This window comes from Oncorhynchus mykiss, chromosome 11, assembly GCF_013265735.2.
Source record: "Oncorhynchus mykiss isolate Arlee chromosome 11, USDA_OmykA_1.1, whole genome shotgun sequence".
Classification (NCBI taxonomy): Eukaryota; Metazoa; Chordata; class Actinopteri; order Salmoniformes; family Salmonidae; genus Oncorhynchus; species Oncorhynchus mykiss.
The window spans coordinates 73,166,447-73,184,484 of record NC_048575.1 but is presented as its reverse complement, the minus strand read 5'-3'; the positions used below and the strand labels follow the sequence as shown (position 1 = coordinate 73,184,484).

Below are 18,038 nucleotides of genomic sequence, written 5' to 3'. Positions count from 1 at the left end.
ATAGAGAGGGGAGAGAGAGACACAGAGAGACACAGAGAGAGAGAGAGATTCTACATTCTACGCCATTAAAAAGCTAATTCAAATTGAAATACCCATTAAAATTTGGCTAAAACTAATTGAAAATGTCATTGAACCAATTACACTTTATGGCAGCGAGGTGTGGGGTCCACTTGCAAAACAAGATTTCATCAAATGGGACAAACACCCCATTGAAACCCTGCATGCAGAGTTCTGTAAGATTCTCCTACTGTACATGTCCAGAGGAAAACTACAAACAATGCATGCAAGGCAGAATTAGGCCAATATCCACTAATAATAAAAACTCAAAAAAGAGCAATTAAGTTTTGGAAACATCTAAAATACAGTGACCCCCTCTCATATCACTACCAAGCCCTGCAATGCCAAGAGCTGAGCAAAGAAAAGAGTCCCCTCATCTAGCTGGTCCTGGGGCTGAGTTCACAAACCTGTTCTACTAACACACTGAAGCCTCAGGACCAGAACATCCAATCAATCAGGATAAACCAAATTACAACACATTCCAAACAAAACGACATTGCTTATTGGGAAACACAAGCACAAACACAAAGCAAAATGCAGTGCTATCTAGCCCTAAATCGACAGTACACTGTGGCTAAATATTTGACCATGGTTACTGATCAAAACCTTAGAAAAACCTTGACAAAGTACAGGCGCAATGAGCACAGCCTTGTCATTTAGAAAGGTAGACACAGGAAAACCTGGCTCCCTGTAGAGGAAAGGCTGTGCAACCACTGCACAACAGCAGAACCTGAGACCGAGCTGCATTTCCTGACAAAATTTTAAAAATATAAAACAATGATAAAGAGTGTCATTTCCCCAAATTTGAAACCCTTATTCAAGGTTTCAAAGACCTCCCTGATGAGAATAGGCTACCCGTCCTGTTGGGGGAGGAGGAGAGCGGTGGGTTGGCAGCGCACTACATTGCTGCCTGCCATAAGTTGAGGGACAGTGTCTGACAGACCAATCAACCTGCACATGTACTCTACTGTATGCTTATTGTTATTGTTGTGGTTATTTTGACACTTGGTTATTGTTGTTACTATTGTCCCGTTGACAATTTTGATTCTCTTTTTTATTTTATATTTTTTAATTTTTAAATATCCTAATTAAGCTTTGGCAATATGTACATTGTTACGTCATGCCAATAAAGCACATTTAATTGAATTGAGAGAGAGAGAGAGAGAGAGAGAGAGAGAGAGAGAGAGAGAGAGAGAGAGAGAGAGAGAGAGAGAGAAGAGAGAGAGAGAGAGAGAGAGTAGAGAGATAGAGAAGACAGAGAGAGAGAGAGAGAGAGAGAGAGAGAGAGAGAGAGAGAGAGAGAGAGAGAGAGACAGAAAGAGAGAATCCAAATTGGTATGTTGAAATGTATGTGTTTCTTTTGATGGCATAGAATGCCCTTCTTGCCTTGTCTCTCAGATCGTTCACAGCTTTGTGGAAGTTACCTGTGCCGCTGATGTTTAGGCCAAGGTATGAGAGAGAAGACAGAGAGAGAGAGAGAGAGAGAGAGAGGGAGAGAGAGAGAAGACACAGAGAGAGAGAGAGAGAGAGAGAGAGAGAGAGAGAAGACAGAGAGAGAGAGAGAGAGATAGAGAAGAGAGAGAGAGAGAGAGAATATATATATATAGAGAGAGAGAAGACAGACAGAGAGAGAGAGAGAGATAGAGAAGACAGAGAGAGAGAGAGATAGAGAAGATAAAGAGAGAGAGAGAGAGAGAGAGAGAGAGAGAGAAGACAGAGAGAGAGAGAGATAGAGAAGACAGAGAGAGAGAGAGAGAGAGAGAAAGAGACAGAAGACAGAGAGAGAGAGAGAGATAGAGAGAGATAGATAGAGATAGAGAAGACAGAGAGAGAGAGAGATATAGAAGACAGAGAGAGAGAGAGAGAGAGACAGAGAAGACAGAGAGCGAGAGATATATAGAGAGAGAAGACATAGAGAGAGAGAGAGAGAGATAGAGAAGACAGAGAGAGAGAGAGAGAGAGATAGAGAGAGCAAGAGAGATAAGACAGAGAGAGAGAAAATGGTAGAGAGAAAGAGAAAATGGTAGAGAGAAAAAAAAAGAGATGACAGAGAGAGAAGACAGAGAGAGTGAAGACAGAGTGAGAGGATACAGAGAAAAGACAGAGAGAGAAGACAGACAGAGAAGACAGAGAGTGAGAGGATAGAGAGAAAAGACAGAGAAGACAGACAGAGAAGACAGAGAGTGAGAGGATAGAGAGAAAAGACAGAGAGAAGACAGACAGAGAGAGAGAGAGAGAGAGAGAGAGAGAAAGAGAGAGATAGGACACAGAGGTAGAGAGAGAAGACACAGAGAGAAAGAAGACAGAGAGGGAGAGAGAAAGAGTGATAGAGAGAGGGAGAGAAGACAGAGAGGGAGAGAGAGTGATAGAGAGAGGGAGAGAAGACAGAGGAAAGACAGAGAGAGAGAGAATGGTGGAGAGAAAGAAGAGATAAACAGGAGACATGCAGAAACTAAGATATTAGCTTACACATCATATTCAATGAAGTAACATGGAACAAGTGATGGGAAGGTAGAGAGATATTCCACAATGGAGACAGAAGTAGCATTACTCAGTTTATCCTTCAGCCTTACAGTGTGTGGCCTGACATAGGAGGAGTAACCCTCTCTTCTCCCCTGAGCCCTGATAGTATCCCCACTGATCCCTGTAAAAAGAGGCCTTTGGCTTGTACACGAGGAAAGAAATGTGCCTAGGTGTGTATGTGCACACACACTCACATCGGCTCATGCCTGACACACGTCAGCTCATTCGTCAAACACACATACACACACACACACATGGCTCTCTCTCCCCCCGAGACCCAGGCATGGGTCTGGGGTCTGGGCCTGCCTGTGGATGAAGGGGCAGCTGTGTCACAGGGGGAGAGCTGGGACCAGGTTTATGATGTGGGCCAACAACTTTTACAGGGGTGACACGTGCTACTGTCTTTACAGCCCATTAATCCAGAACAGACATTCTAACAGACTCTGAGGTTAAACGGACCAGAGAGAGACATGACGCTTGGATCCAGATGACTTGAAGTCAGATAACAGACTTCTCAGAGCTTTAATGTGCTCTACGACACGAGTATGTAGAAAGCAAATGGGTGAGTATGTACATGATGTATGTAGATCACATGAAATGACACCAAGGAAGTCACATAATGAAACTGTTAAATACAGTTAACCCTCATATTGCGGTCATTGATTTATCTCTGGAGGAAAATATATGTGTACTGTTGTACTGTATAAACACAGACCTGGATTTAAAATACTATTTCAAATATCTAAAATACTTTGACATACATTCAAAGTAAGTATTCAGATATATTTTACTTTAGTTTAATATTTTAATGTACACTACACAACCAAAAGTATGTGGATGCCTGCTCGTCGAACATCTCATTCCAAAATCATGGGTTGGCCTCCCCTTTTGCTATTATAACACTCTTCTGGGAAGTCTTTCTACTAGATGTTGCAACATTGCTACGGGGACTTTCTTCCATTCAGCCACAATCGCATTAGTGAGGTTGGGCACTGATGTTGGATGATTAGGCCTGGCTCACAGTCGGCGTTACAATTCATCCCAAAGGATGTTCAATGGGGTTGAGGTCAGGGCTCTGTGCAGGACAATCAAGTTCTTCCACATCGATCTCGACAAACCATTTCTGTATGGACATCGCTTTGTGTACAGGGGCATTGTCATGCTGAAACAGGAAAGGACCTTCCCCAAACTGTTGCCACAAAGTTGGAAGCGCAGAAGTGTCTATAATGTCATTGTATGCTGCAGCATTAAGATTTCCTTTCACTGGAATTAAGGGGCCTAGCCCAAACCATGAAAAACAGCCCCAGACCATTATTCCTCCTCCACCAAACTTTACAGTTGGCATTATGCATTCCGCAAGAAGCGTTCTCCTGGCATCCGCCAAACCCAGATTCGTCCGTCGGACTGCCAGATGGTGAATCGTGATTCATCACTCCGGAGAACGCGTTTGGCGGCGAGCTTTACACCGCTCTAGCCGGTAAGTTTCCACTTCACAATAACAGCACTTACAGTTGACCGGGGCAGCTCTAGCAGGGCAGAAATTTGACGAACTGACTTGTTGGAAAGGTGGCATCCTGTCACGGTGCCACGTTGAAAGTCACTGAGGCCAGTAAGGCCATTCTACTGCTAATGTTTGTGTATGGAGATGACATGGCTGTGTGCTCGATTGTATACACCTGTCAGCAACGGGTGTGGTTGAAATAGCCGAATCCACAAAATGTGGGGTGTCCACATTTGTATATATAGTGTATTTGGAAATACACTTAGAAAGTATTTGACAGTATTTTCAAATACTTATTTCAAATACTATTTTCAAACACCTGGGATAAATTCATGGGACTGTATTTGAGTCCGTATATTTGAGTATTTGAAATACAATTTGTCAGACTATTTGTTTGTTTTTTACAAATAAGCATTCAAATAGTAAAAAAAAAATACTTGTTTTGGGCTGTGCATTCAAAAATACTCCAATTGACGAAAAAGTATTTTAAATACCAGATACTCAAATACATATATACCGTATTTGAACCCAGGTCAGATAAACAATACCCAACCAAGAACATTAATATTGATTTCCTCATCAGTGCCACTACCCTTTCCACAGAGGGTTCAACATGGAACCCAAAATAATTTTCTAAGAGTATACTGCACTGCTATCTACTGAACTGCACACTACAGCACCTTCACACCTTCCCTGCTGCCTACGCTGTGCTGAGGGTCAGTTCCCCACAACACAAAGGCTCCTTTGATGGCGGCTCAGGCACCAGGCACCATGCCTCCCTGCAGGGCTGGGTGATATCTTCCTCAGGCAGGCACGGCTTTCTTTGAGTGCTAGCCGCCCGCAGGCTTGAAGACTGAGCTGAGGAACGCTGGTGTGAGGCTCTCAGGTGTCTGAAGAGGAAGAGGTGAAGGAAGAGTTGAGTTGAGACAGGCTGCCCACAGTCAGACATGACACCTCTCTGTCAAGAGAAACGGGCTGTTAGCGTTAGTGAGGTAGCTCACGTTCACACAGCACCGACCGTCACCAACCCTTTCCTGCAGTAGCTGAGCTGTAATTATGAATGGGGGATGGCTATACGTCTAGACGACTCCCGATTACACCTCACATATCTGTGTCAAAGGTGACAGGTCAAATGAGTTCAATGGCTCTAAAGGTTAGGTTTAAATCACTATTCACCCTCCAGAGCCACCAAGGTCATTTGTAAAGGTTTATGAAGGTTACAGAAAAGAAGCTGTGTTTCGTATAATGTCATTGCACTGTTTAAACCGTTTCTCGTGTCTTTGTCAATATTAGAAGAATCAAAATGTTCCCCCATGTGTTGATGTTTGCTGAGCCACGACCCAGAGAGCAGAGCTAACCATATCCAGCTGACAGGCAGGCAGGCAGGCAGCAGCTCAACCACTTCTTTTAGACATCAAACAGTCTTGAGGGCAAATTCTAACTTCCACTTAAGTTCCATTTACACTTAGTCTCCTATTGACGCCTAGATAACACCTACAGCATCATAGTGTCAAATTGTGTGCACTATCAAAAGTTCTAAATTAACCTTCTGCTACCATTTCTGTCAAGCCGTCTATGCATACAATTTGATGCATACGTTTGATAAATCCAACGTATGCACCACACAGAACGCAATGCTGCAAGGCAAACGCAGCGTTCCATTGGAAATGAATGTCCTTCTGGTGTACCGAAACGCAATGCCGCTGTCGATGTGATCGAGGCATTAAGATCAACCCAATACAGTACAAGATACTGCACCACCAAGTCACTCAGGAATCATTCAGTCCACAGTGAATTGGAGTGAGTTGTCTGGCAATCCGGGTCTCAGGCTCTTGATCATGAATGAACGGCTTGAAGGTAGTGTCCTGGCGGGAGCTGGTGGTGAGCTCCAGTCTGGCTCTTAAATGCCTTTAATAAGATGGGGACAAAGCTCTCTTTCTTCAGTTAAAGAGATTGGGTTCCCACAGCCTACCCCTCTGAGGACCCAGACCAGCCCCCGGCCTCCAGCCTCCAGAAAGTAGCACAGTCTCATAGACTACGGCTGGTAGCTGATACACACACACGTATGCAGGCAGACACACACACATGCGCACATACCTACGCAAATACACGTACAGTCACTCACATTCCCTAGAGAACTCTGAACAGACAGTAAACTGACCATTTGTCTGTTTCTTGCTGACTTCCTTCACTCACACATACTGTATGTATTATCTTGACATTCATTAGAAACATATCTGTTTCTGTAAAACAGTACTGCTGAAAATCCATGAAAAGCTGAAGAATGGAAGAGAGGATTCCATTATCATCGTGGGAAAGAAAGAACATCTTCTGATGCTCTAATCTCAAAGAGCCACTCCTGATCCATTGATAAATCCTTAGATATCTCGTGGTGGGATTCAGGCTTGCTTCCTACTGGGTCTAATAAACATCCATTTGAATATGACATGGATTAGATAGGTCCTATGTTCAAAGGTTGTTCCAGCTGCTCTACAGACCAAACCATGGCCCTAAGAGAGGTCACAGGGAGTTTAAACACAACCACAACGACATAAATATTCAGAGAAACATAACATGTCTTTGTTTTGCTCACAACATGAGCATATTCTAGCTCATATAAAGCGCTGCTCATTTTACTAAGGCAAGAAACACTGACTGAGTAGGGAGCCGCAAGTGGAGAAGCATGGCAATGGTGAACGATTTCATTTAGAGCACGAATACACTGGAAGCATTCATGCAAATAGAAGTAGCCTAACATAGAGGCCAAGTGAAATTATACAACAGGTGGGTCTAATCCTGAATGCTGATTGGTTAAAACCGCATTCCAGCCGGTGCCTATTCCACAAGCACCAGTGGTATATAAATACCCAATAGTATGCTACTTAATCTAACTAATCCAGAGTTGTTTCTAAATTTTACATAGCGTATTCATTCTTTAACACCTGAATTGCTCCTATATATACCCCATACAATGAAGACCTTGTGTGTTTCCCTTAAAGAATGTAGGTTTCACTCACTAATTTGCCTTCGGCTCCACTGACTATCATAGTCTTACAGCTGTTTGCTTTCCAGCTTTAGAGGCGTACCTTGGCGGCAGACAAACACAGTGTGATCAGAGCCAAAGGAAACTGAACCTAGGGTGAATAACGCTCCATAATCCAGAGATGTTATTGAGAGCTTTATCATAATTCTCTATAAACCCCTCTGTATTAAGACACTACTAATGGTGTTATCTTAAAGGGATATTATGGGATTTTGGCAATGAGGCGCTTTATCTACATCACTAGAGTCAGATGAACTCGTGGATACCATTTGTATGTCTCTGCGTGCAGTTTGAAGGGAGTTGCTAACTAGAGCTAGAGCAGTTACTTACTAGCGTTAGCTGGAAGTCTATAGTATCATATATCATAGACTGGTACCATAGACTGGAATACTATAGACTTCCAGTCATCGCGCTATAGAAGATACCATAGACTTCTAGTCATTGCGCTATAGAAGATACCACAGACTTCTAGTCATTGCGCTATAGAAGATACTATAGACTTCCAGTCATTGCGCTAATGCTAGTTGGCATTGGATCGTGAAACTACCTCTAACTTCCTTCATACTGGACACAAAGACAAAAACGTTGCCAAAATCCCAAGTCTCCCTTTAATGTATTGGTTTTTGGAATATAGACAGTACAAAGGGCCCCCTGGTTAAGAATCACTGTTTTAGTGTAGTCCAAGAGGAACAGGAACACAACCAGGAGAAACTCACCCGAGGCCCCCTCTTCCCCGGCGTCCCTGGCTTCCCAGGAGGTCCTTGAAGTCCCTAGAAGGGGGAAAAAATATGTCAATAAAGCAGGAAGTGAGTAAGAGCAATAACAGACTGTGTACAGGGAAGTGGATTGAATTGATTGAATGAAGCCACGTGTGAGAACAGAACTTGAATGAGATACAGTTCATTGGAAGAGTTGGCACTTGGAAGAGTTTGAGAGTTGGAAATGTAACATACAATCCACATAGTGGCATGTCATCACTAGCTGAGCTAACTGCCCTCATTACACTGGCAGTAAAACACCTATCAATCCACCCAGCACGGTTATACTCATTTTCAGGAGCTGCATATCGAAACAAGGCTTTGTTCTTTTCCCTGCCATTCTGCAAGCATAGCCTGTTACATTCAACACAGGTTAGTTTCAACTTGGATCAGTGCTCGCGAACCTTCTTTGTTAGGTCTTGGGTTTTGATGTTGGCAGTGTGGTTGAGAGCGTATTGTTAAGCCAGCTACGGCTCACTCCCACTGAAACCAATATTATTCCAATTCCAAAACCACTCCAGTGCTTGGATGTGGAAGTGTGAGTCATTGTGCTGGCAGGGCGGCCTGGACTGTGGACCGGGGCCTGCATTGGTCGGTTCCAAACACAGCCACTCTTGTTAATTACGGGCATCAGCTAGCTTTAAACCAATTACACACATGGATTAGCTCAGCTATCAAAGGTCATTGCTAATGAGGGGTCAGAGTCTGCAAACCCAAGCAGAGAGCAGACTCTTAGTTATGTTTGGAAATGTTAGGTTTTGATCTCATTTCTACTTTTCCACCAGGCTCATAAAACACAACGACAAGACAGGAAAGAGGAAATGAAAAACATCTTGAGAACTACGTAGGAACATACAGTAGGAACTACGTTTTGTTAACATATAGTGTGATCTATGGTTTTGTAAACATACAGTAGGAAGTAGGGTTTTGTTAACATACAGTATGAACTACAGTTTGTTAACATGCAGTGGGAACTACGGTTTTGTTAACATACAGTAGGAACTACAGTTCGTTAACATACAGTAGGAACTACAGTTCGTTAACATACAGTAGGAACTATGTTTTTTTAACATAAAGTAGGATCACCGGTTTGTTAACATACTGTGGCTTGCGAAAGTATTCACCCCCCTTGGCATTTTTCCTATTTTGTTGCCTGGAATTAAAATGGATTTTTGGGGGGGTTTTATCATGTGATTTAAACAACACGCCTACCACTTTGAAGATGCCAAATATTTGTTATTGTGAAACAAGCAAGAAATAAGACAAAAAAAAGGAAAACTTGAGGGTGAATAACTATTCCCCACCCCAAAAGTCAATACTTCGTAGAGCCACCTTTTGCAGCAATTACAGCTGCAAGTCTCTTAGGGTATGTCTCTATAAGCTTGGCACATCTAGCCACTGGGATTTTTGCCCATTGTTCAAGGAAAAAATACCTCCAGCTCCTTCAAGTTGGATGGGTTCCGCTGGTGTACAGCAATCTTTAAGTCATACCACAGATTCTCAATTGGATTGAGGTCTGGGCTTTGACTAGGCCATAATAAGACATTTAAATGTTTCCCCTTAAACCACTCAAGTGTTGCTTTAGCAGTATCCTTAGGGTCATTGTCCTGACAGAAGGTGAACCTCCGTCCCAGTCTCAAATCTCTGGAAGACTGAAACAGGTTTCCCTCAAGAATTTCCCTGTATATAGCACTACCTTTCCATCATTCCTTCAATTCTGACTAGTTTCCCAGTCCCTGCCGATGACATCCCTACAGCATAATGCTGCCACCACCATGCTTCACTGTGGGGATGGTGTTCTCGGGGTAATGGGAGGTGTTGGGAGGTGTTTGGTTTGCACAAGAAATAGCATTTCCCTTGATGGCCAAAAAGTCTCATCTGACCAGAGTACCTTCTTACATATGTTTGGGAAGTCTCCCACATACCTTTTGGCGAAGACCAAACTGTCACGATCGTCGTCAAGGAAATGACTGGATCAAGGTGCAGCGTGGTAAGCGTACATTTTTTGTATTTTAAATGTTGCCAACAAAACAATAAACAACTAAATGAACGTGAATCTCTGTATACCTGGCACGTATACCAGCTCTGTATACTTGCCACTAACAAAGACAACAACCCACAAATGAGAAAAGGAAAAAAGGCTGCCTAAGTATGATTCCCAATCAGGGACAATGATTGACAGCTGTCCCTGATTGAGAATCATACCCGGCCAAAAACAAAGAACCAGAAAGCCTAGACTTTTCCACCCGAGTCACAACCTGACCAAACAAACATAGAGAATAAAAGGATCTCTACGGTCAGGGCGTGACAGTACACCCCCCCCCCCCCCCCCCCCCCCCCCCAAAAGGTGCGGACTCCGGCTGCAAACCTGACACTATAGGGGAGTGTCCGGGTGGCATCTATCTTGGTGGCGGCTCTGGTGCGGGACGCAGACCCCGCTCCACCTCTGGCTCCCCCCACTTTGAAGGCACCTCTGGTGCAGGGACCCTTGTCGCCGACCCCAGACTGGGGACCCTCACCTCAGGCCCCGGACTGGGGACCCTCTCCGCAGAACCCGGACTGGGGACCCTCGCCGCAGGCCCCGGACTGGGGACTGTCGCCGGAGGCCCCAGACTGGAGCTCGTCACCGGAGGCTCCGGATAGGAGACCGTCGCCGGAGGCTCCGGACCACGGATCGACACTGGAGGCTTCGTGCCATGGATCACCACTGGAGGCTTCGTGCCATGGATCATAACTGGAGGCTCCGTGCCATGGATCATCACTGGAGGCTTCGTGCCATGGATCATCTCTGGAGGCTTCATGCCATGGATCATCACTGGAAGCTTCGTGCCATGGATCATCACTGGAGGCTTCGTAACATGGATCATCACTGGAAGCTTTGGGCCAAGGATCATCACTGGAGGCTTCGAACGTGGAGCTGGAACAGGTCTCACCGGACTGAGGAGACGTACTGGAAGCCTGATGCGTGGAGCTGCCACAGGGCTTACCAGGCTGGGGAGACATACTGGAGGCCTGGTACGTGGAACCGGAACAGGTCTCACCGGACTGGGGAGATGCACTGGAAGCCTGGTGCGTGGAGCAGGCACCGGATACACTGGGCCGTAGAGGCGCACTGGAGGTCTCAAGCGTAGAGCCGGTACAACCTGTCCTGGCTGGATGGTTACTTTCGCCCGACAACTGCGGGGCGCTAGCACAGGACGCACTGGGCTGTGCAGACGCACCGGAGACACAGTGCGCAGAGCCGGCGCAGGATATCCTGGGCCGAAGAGACGCACTGGAGGCCAGGAGCGCTGAGTCGGCACCATCCGTCCTGGCTGGATGCCCACTCTAGCCCGGCCAATGCGAGGAGCTGGACTATGGCTCACCGGGCTGTGACTGCGCACTGGAGGCATGGTGCGCATCACCGCATAACATGGGCCCGCGAGTCCGCGCATCACCGCATAACATGGGCCCGTGAGTCACACGCATCACCGCATAACATGGTGTGCATCACCGCATAACATGGTGCGCATCACTGCATAACATGGGCCTGCGAGTCACACGCTCCCTACCGGGAGTTAACTCCGCCAACCTCCCTATGTGCCCCCCAAACATTTTAAGGGGGAGTGTTAACATAGAGTAAGAACTATGGTTTTGTTTTAACATAACCATAGAACCTACTAGATGTTAACAAAACCATAGATCCTACTGAATGTTGTGCCCAGGTAGGATGGCAGGGCTTGAGGCTGTACTTGTTTTTAAAGATCTCATGAAATGGGAGTTATTGGTCTTTTTTGACACTCTTGGCCTTGGCCATGTGTCCCCGTGTCACGGACTATTTCAGGTGTTTTCATGTGTTTGGTGGTGTCACTCTTCTCACAATGTTGTATGTTGATGTAATTGATAATAATAATTGCTTTTGCTGCTAAGGCAATGTCTGCCCTTGACTCTGTCCAAAGTTAAATCAAATACTGATCTCAGATTTTTTTTTGTCAGAAATTTCAGAACATACTTTGTAGTCAAAGTATGACATAGTTAATAGTTTTAATATAATAGCCTTTGTTTGTTATATTGAGGACATTATGCAGGCCTTGCTGTGAGGCAAGTCAGATGATGGTTACCCACATTTTCCATTGTTAACTGATGCCCAGAGAGCCCCAGCGTTAGGTCATACCTGACCGAACAGAGCAGCGTTGGCAATTCTTTCCGCTCGTACTTCTGCCGTGAGGGAATCCACACGGCTATGTACGTCATAGCCGCTTAAAGGTGGGAGATACATGTTTATTGGAGAGACAGCCTACAATTGATGCTGGGCTGGATTTGCCTCATGCTTGGGCAAAGCTGACGTTACCAGGATACAGACCTAGTCTGCATCCCATGACGTTACCAGGATACAGAACTAGTCTGCATCCCATGACGTTACCAGGATATAGACCTAGTCTGCATCCCATGACGTTACCAGGATACAGACCTAGTCTGCATCCCATGACGTTACCAGGATACAGACCTAGTCTGCATCCCATGACGTTACCAGGATATAGACCTAGTCTGCATCCCATGACGTTACCAGGATATAGACCTAGTCTGCATCCCATGACGTTACCAGGATATAGACCTAGTCTGCATCCCATGACGTTACCAGGATATAGGCCTAGTCTGCATCCCATGACGTTACCAGGATATAGGCCTAGTCTGAATCCCATGACGTTACCAGGATATAGCCCTAGTCTGCATCCCAAATGGCCAAAATTAGTGCACTCTGTAGAGAATAGGGATTGGGAGACAGGCATAGTCTCCTGCCTGGCATGATAATGTGTTAGAATGCCTTTCAAGTTCCACTGCTATGTAACACCGTTCTATCATCCAAGGTTTGCAGCAGCTAGAATAACTCACTCATTTAGAACCAAGAATTCCACAACTACAATTTGATTCTATTCCTGTCAGTAGAATTGGATACTAGACGTTCTTTGTAGCAGCGCAATTCTACAAATTGACTGGAATTTAGATAGAACTATTGGCAAGCTTTGTTTTGAGGGTTTTGTGGCAGCCGGTCTGACTATTGGAATCTTCAAACACTGTTGAACTCCACTGCAGTGCAAGCTTGGCATCTGTCAGGTTACACATGTCCTGGCATAGCCCACACTGGTCTCTATCTTCAAGCTGTCAGTGTCATTTCAATTGTGGACCACACCAAAGCATAACCACTCTGAGAACTGGTCTCCTCAATGTGTACTTACAGTAGGCTTGTTCGATGAAGACGTGTTTCTCTAGCTGTGGAAAGTAGTCTTGTGGTGCATTTCCACTATCATGTTAACAAAACCATAGATCCTACTATATGTTTTTGTTAACATGGGCACCATAACATTCCAATGTTACAATAAGAACAAATGACCTATATGCTAAGCAACAGTCATGCTTGTTATAGTTTTCAAAGTTGTTCAAACATCTGACTTCATAACATTTCTCATTACAATGTGAGTTTGTCCATGTATCATTAACATCGCTTTCACAAGACAAGAAGTCTTCACTTCAACCCAAAAACATTGAAGCACACGTTTTAAAATTACACCACAGGTTTGAACTAACTCAACAAAATGTACAGAAAATCTTCATCTGACAAATCACACTCAACAAATCCATATCGCCGTAAATTGAATTATGCTTATCGGTTCAAGCCTTCCTGTCCCTCTAATTAGGCCCCACTTCATAAAAGGGTTAAATGTTCCGAGGTATTTTATCCAACATGACCTCTGATCCTGCTCTAAATGGCTACATTTTTCCTCCTGGGAGGAATCTCTCACCCCGGCGTCAGGCCCTCAGCTCAGACACACAGACCCCTGGCGGGCTTGGCCCTTCTGTTGGCCTGGCTATTTCTACCTATCCCGCTAAAAAGGAAATCTCACATTAGCAAGCAAGCACCGGTAGCTAGCACAGGCTCGCCAGCCTTTCATACTTGGGGGGAGGGGGGCACTAGCGAGCAGGCGATAGAGGAGGTAACGTTTTAGTGAGCTCCTACTAAAACACAAGATAGAATCAAAAAAGTGAGAGTGAAAGATGGAGCCTCTGCAATATGTTATGTAAAATGAACAACTGAAGGGCACTTTACAAGTAAAAGTGACACTTCTAAGCCTTGTAATTCCCAATAAAAGTAAAAGTGACACTTCTAAGCCTTGTAATTCCCAATAAAAGTAAAAGTGACACTTCTAAGCCTTGTAATTCCCAATAAAAGTAAAAGTGACACTTCTAAGCCTTGCAATTCCCAATAAAAGTAAAAGTGACACTTCTAAGCCTTGTAATTCCCAATAAAAGTAAAAGTGACAGTTCTAAGCCTTGTGATTCCCAATAAAAGTAAAAGTGACACTTCTAAGCCTTGTGATTCCCAATAAAAGTAAAAGTGACACTTCTAAGCCTTGTAATTCCCAATAAAAGTAAAAGTGACACTTCTAAGCCTTGTGATTCCCAATAAAAGTAAAAGTGACACTTCTAAGCCTTGTAATTCCCAATAAAAGTAAAAGTAACACTTCTAAGCCTTGTGATTCCCAATAAAAGTAAAAATGACACTTCTAAGCCTTGTGATTCCCAATAAAAGTAAAAGTGACACTTCTAAGCCTTGTAATTCCCAATAAAAGTAAAAGTGACACTTCTAAGCCTTGTGATTCCCAATAAAAGTAAAAGTGACACTTCTAAGCCTTGTAATTCCCAATAAAAGTAAAAGTGACACTTCTAAGCCTTGTGATTCCCAATAAAAGTAAAAGTGACACTTCTAAGCCTTGTAATTCCCAATAAAAGTAAAAGTAACACTTCTAAGCCTTGTGATTCCCAATAAAAGTAAAAATGACACTTCTAAGCCTTGTGATTCCCAATAAAAGTAAAAGTGACACTTCTAAGCCTTGTAATTCCCAATAAAAGTAAAAGTGACACTTCTAAGCCTTGTGATTCCCAATAAAAGTAAAAGTGACACTTCTAAGCCTTGCAATTCCCAATAAAAGTAAAAGTGACACTTCTAAGCCTTGTGATTCCCAATAAAAGTAAAAGTGACACTTCTAAGCCTTGTAATTACCAATAAAAGTAAAAGTGACACTTCTAAGCCTTGTAATTCCCAATAAAAGTACAAGTGGCACTTCTAAGCCTTGTAATTCCCAATAAAAGTAAAAGTGACACTTCTAAGCCTTGTAATTCCCAATAAAAGTAAAAGTGACACTTCTAAGCCTTGTAATTCCCAATAAAAGTAAAAGTGACACTTCTAAGCCTTGTAATTCCCAATAAAAGTAAAAGTGACACTTCTAAGCCTTGTAATTCCCAATAAAAGTAAAAGTGACACTTCTAAGCCTTGTGATTCCCAATAAAAGTAAAAGTGACACTTCTAAGCCTTGTAATTCCCAATAAAAGCCTGCAAAGACACTTTTCTCAGTCAGTGCCTTTCTGTCTTTATAGGACACACAGCCAGGGCTGGGGGGGGGGGCACTTCGATGTCTGTAACCCAGGGAAGGGCTTTGTGTCAGGGGCTTATAAATTGGATGAACCTACCCCCAACACCCCTTCATCAACAGAGTGACTTAGCATCAGGCTCCCTGCTTGTTTAACACCATGGGTGGAGGAGGGATTAGAACAGTAAAGAACAGAGCTCAGTGTGAAATATGGCTATCAGGTGTTCAAAGGCATCAGGCTGCTGCTGCCACGCATGCCAGGCATGTTTTAAAATATATATATATATTTTGTTTTAACCCTAATTTAACTAGGCAAGTCAGTTAAGAACAAATTCTTATCTACAATGACGGCCTACCACGACCAAACCCGGACAAGGCTGGGACAATTGTGCGCCGCCCTATGGGACTCCCAACCACGGCCGGATGTGATACAGCCTGAATTCAAACCAGGGACTGTAGTGACGCCTCTTGCAATGAGATACAGTGCCTTAGACCGCTGCGCACACACACCTCTATTTAAAAAACATGTTCTTACCGCGGGTCCTGGTTCTCCCTTTAGTCCAGGTGGTCCCGGCCCAGCCAGCAATGAGAACTGGGTCGGTTCCAAGTCCCAGGTTTGGAAGCCATCTGTGGCAGGCGGAGTGACAGGGATAAACGAGGTGTCTATGACAGCCTCCACATTGGTCACTCTGGGCTCAGGTTTCTGTGCAGCCAGAGCGGTCAGCTGCTTCCTCTGTATGAAGAGGACAGAGGTGTTTGAAGAAGAAGCAGAAGAAGAAGAGCCTTGTTTGGATGCTGCCGTGGTTTGGTGGTCTGGCTTCTTCTTTGGTGGCGTTGTGGTGGTGGAAAGAAGTGGTGCAGCAGTCAAACTGCTCTCTGTGGGTTTCTGGGTTTTAACACCTGGTTCCACGGCTGTGCTCTTTTTAGCTAAACTGTCGCCACGGGACGTTGGCATTGGGGATGTTTGTGTTTCGATGGTCCTGAGGGGTACAGTAACAGTTTGGGTCGTGACCACTAAGGGGCGCTTTAATCCCTGCCTGGCCGTTGTCGGGGCGACAGCCACAGGACGAGACAGGGACATAGTTCCAGGCTTTGGTGTCACAAAACTCTTACGCACAGAGAGGGTCGGCGCCACTGTGGGGCGGTTAGTTGGGACAACAAGCTTAGTCCTGGTTCTTTCCTCAGTCAAGGCCAGATTGGGGCTGGGGGCCTCCCTGGCTATTTCAGTCAGCATTAGAGGGGGAAGGAGGGCGACAGTAATGTTTGGGTCTGAGGGGATCAGAGGTAGCAGGGATGGGAGATTTACGGGCCTGTAGTTGTCAGCCTCCCTGCACTGTTTCTTAATGTACTTACAATAGTTATGAGCTGCCTTGGCAGAGGGGTAAATATCAAACTGGCAAACGGCGCCCTCAAACTGCACTGAGTTCTGGGCCATCTTACCCAAGAGGAAAGAACCCTCGGGATCTAGGGCCTCCTCTTTTTTAGAATGCAGATCTGCATGTACACTAGTCTTCCCACAAGAAGTATATAATGAGACCCTCTGGCCTCGGATGTCCAGGGCCAGGTTATGCCACTGGCCGTTGTGAACGTCATAATCGAAACTGACCAAGTCCCTCTGGCCCACGTAGACCAGCACCTTCCCCAGGATGAACTGGACCCCCAGCTGCAGTCTCCTCCTCTTGGACAGGACGGTGAAGAGGAAGGCGCTGTTGACGCGGTGGGAGCACAGGCTGAGGATCAGAGACAGGTTGGTGGTGGGGTAGGAGGCAGGGGGTAGGACGGACGACAGTGGGGCCTGGACCCTGGCCCGTTGGGTGAGGATGACCCCAGACTTAAAGGGGATGACCCCCTGGGGTGCGAAGCGGGCCCCTGTGGACGATACACCTCCTCCGGTCCTCGTCCCTGTAAGCCCCAGCTGTTGTAGAACGTCCACATCTACAGAGGAGCAGAAGAAACACACCATTAGGCAGATCACATGACCATAGCTCATTTAGAAGATGTGAAAGACATTTTCAGAAAAATGGAAACTCAACTGGTGAAAAATCAAGTGTTTCAGACACAAAGACTCAGGCTGTTTATAGACAGCTTCCAGATGATGTCAGATTACAGGTTGTATTTGGAGGTGTGATGTGACAGCAAAGTGACATCGTATTTATGTTGATGTTTGCCTTTTTCTGTCTCCTCTCACTACAGATATAGTGATGTCAACTGCACAGAGGAGATCTTGTTATAAACTAGGACATGTTCCAGGCGTTCAGCCATCTTTCCAGGATTTCTCTCAGACAAAGAGTCTCTTCTGAGTTACCGAATTTACATAATGTGTTTGGTTTAATTCAGTAGTCAAACGTTGGCAATATGTTCCATCAATCATGACATCAAGATGAGACAGTGAAACTGCGATTCATTGCGAACAATTGATTTTCTGATGTCAGACATCACTCATTCACTAAAATAGGTGGGGGGAATAGATTTCTGATTCAGACTGAAGTCTCAAAGACAGTGTTCCTCGTACTCAAGTATCAAGATCAGTTCATCCAAGGTCTTACCAGCAACAACTGTTTATGCATACATGTGGGATATATTTACAATGTGATTTCAGGCTTTGTGACAATTCTTTGAATGTGTGACCTACAACAACTAAAAGAGCAGGGGTCACAAGAGTTGATCACAGACATTTCTGCATCGCATTAGTGGAAACCAAGGCAGTTCTCAGGGAAGGCCTGAGAACAGCCTGAGATATGTTTGAGTTG

At 44.8% G+C, this 18,038-nt stretch overlaps 1 protein-coding gene across 2 annotated transcripts in view; it reads right to left on the bottom strand.

Moving 5' to 3' along the window:
• The window catches only part of LOC110535110 (collagen alpha-1(XXVII) chain B), a 99,427-nt gene that overhangs the window by 70,308 nt on the left and 11,081 nt on the right, over positions 1-18,038 (bottom strand). For both annotated transcript variants that reach the window (XM_036936283.1, XM_036936284.1), the window contains 2 exons: positions 15,824-17,223; positions 7,841-7,894 (listed from right to left, as the gene is read on the bottom strand). In XM_036936283.1, coding sequence (XP_036792178.1) covers positions 7,841-7,894; positions 15,824-17,223 — 1,454 coding nt within the window. The remainder of the gene's footprint in view (positions 1-7,840; positions 7,895-15,823; positions 17,224-18,038) is intronic.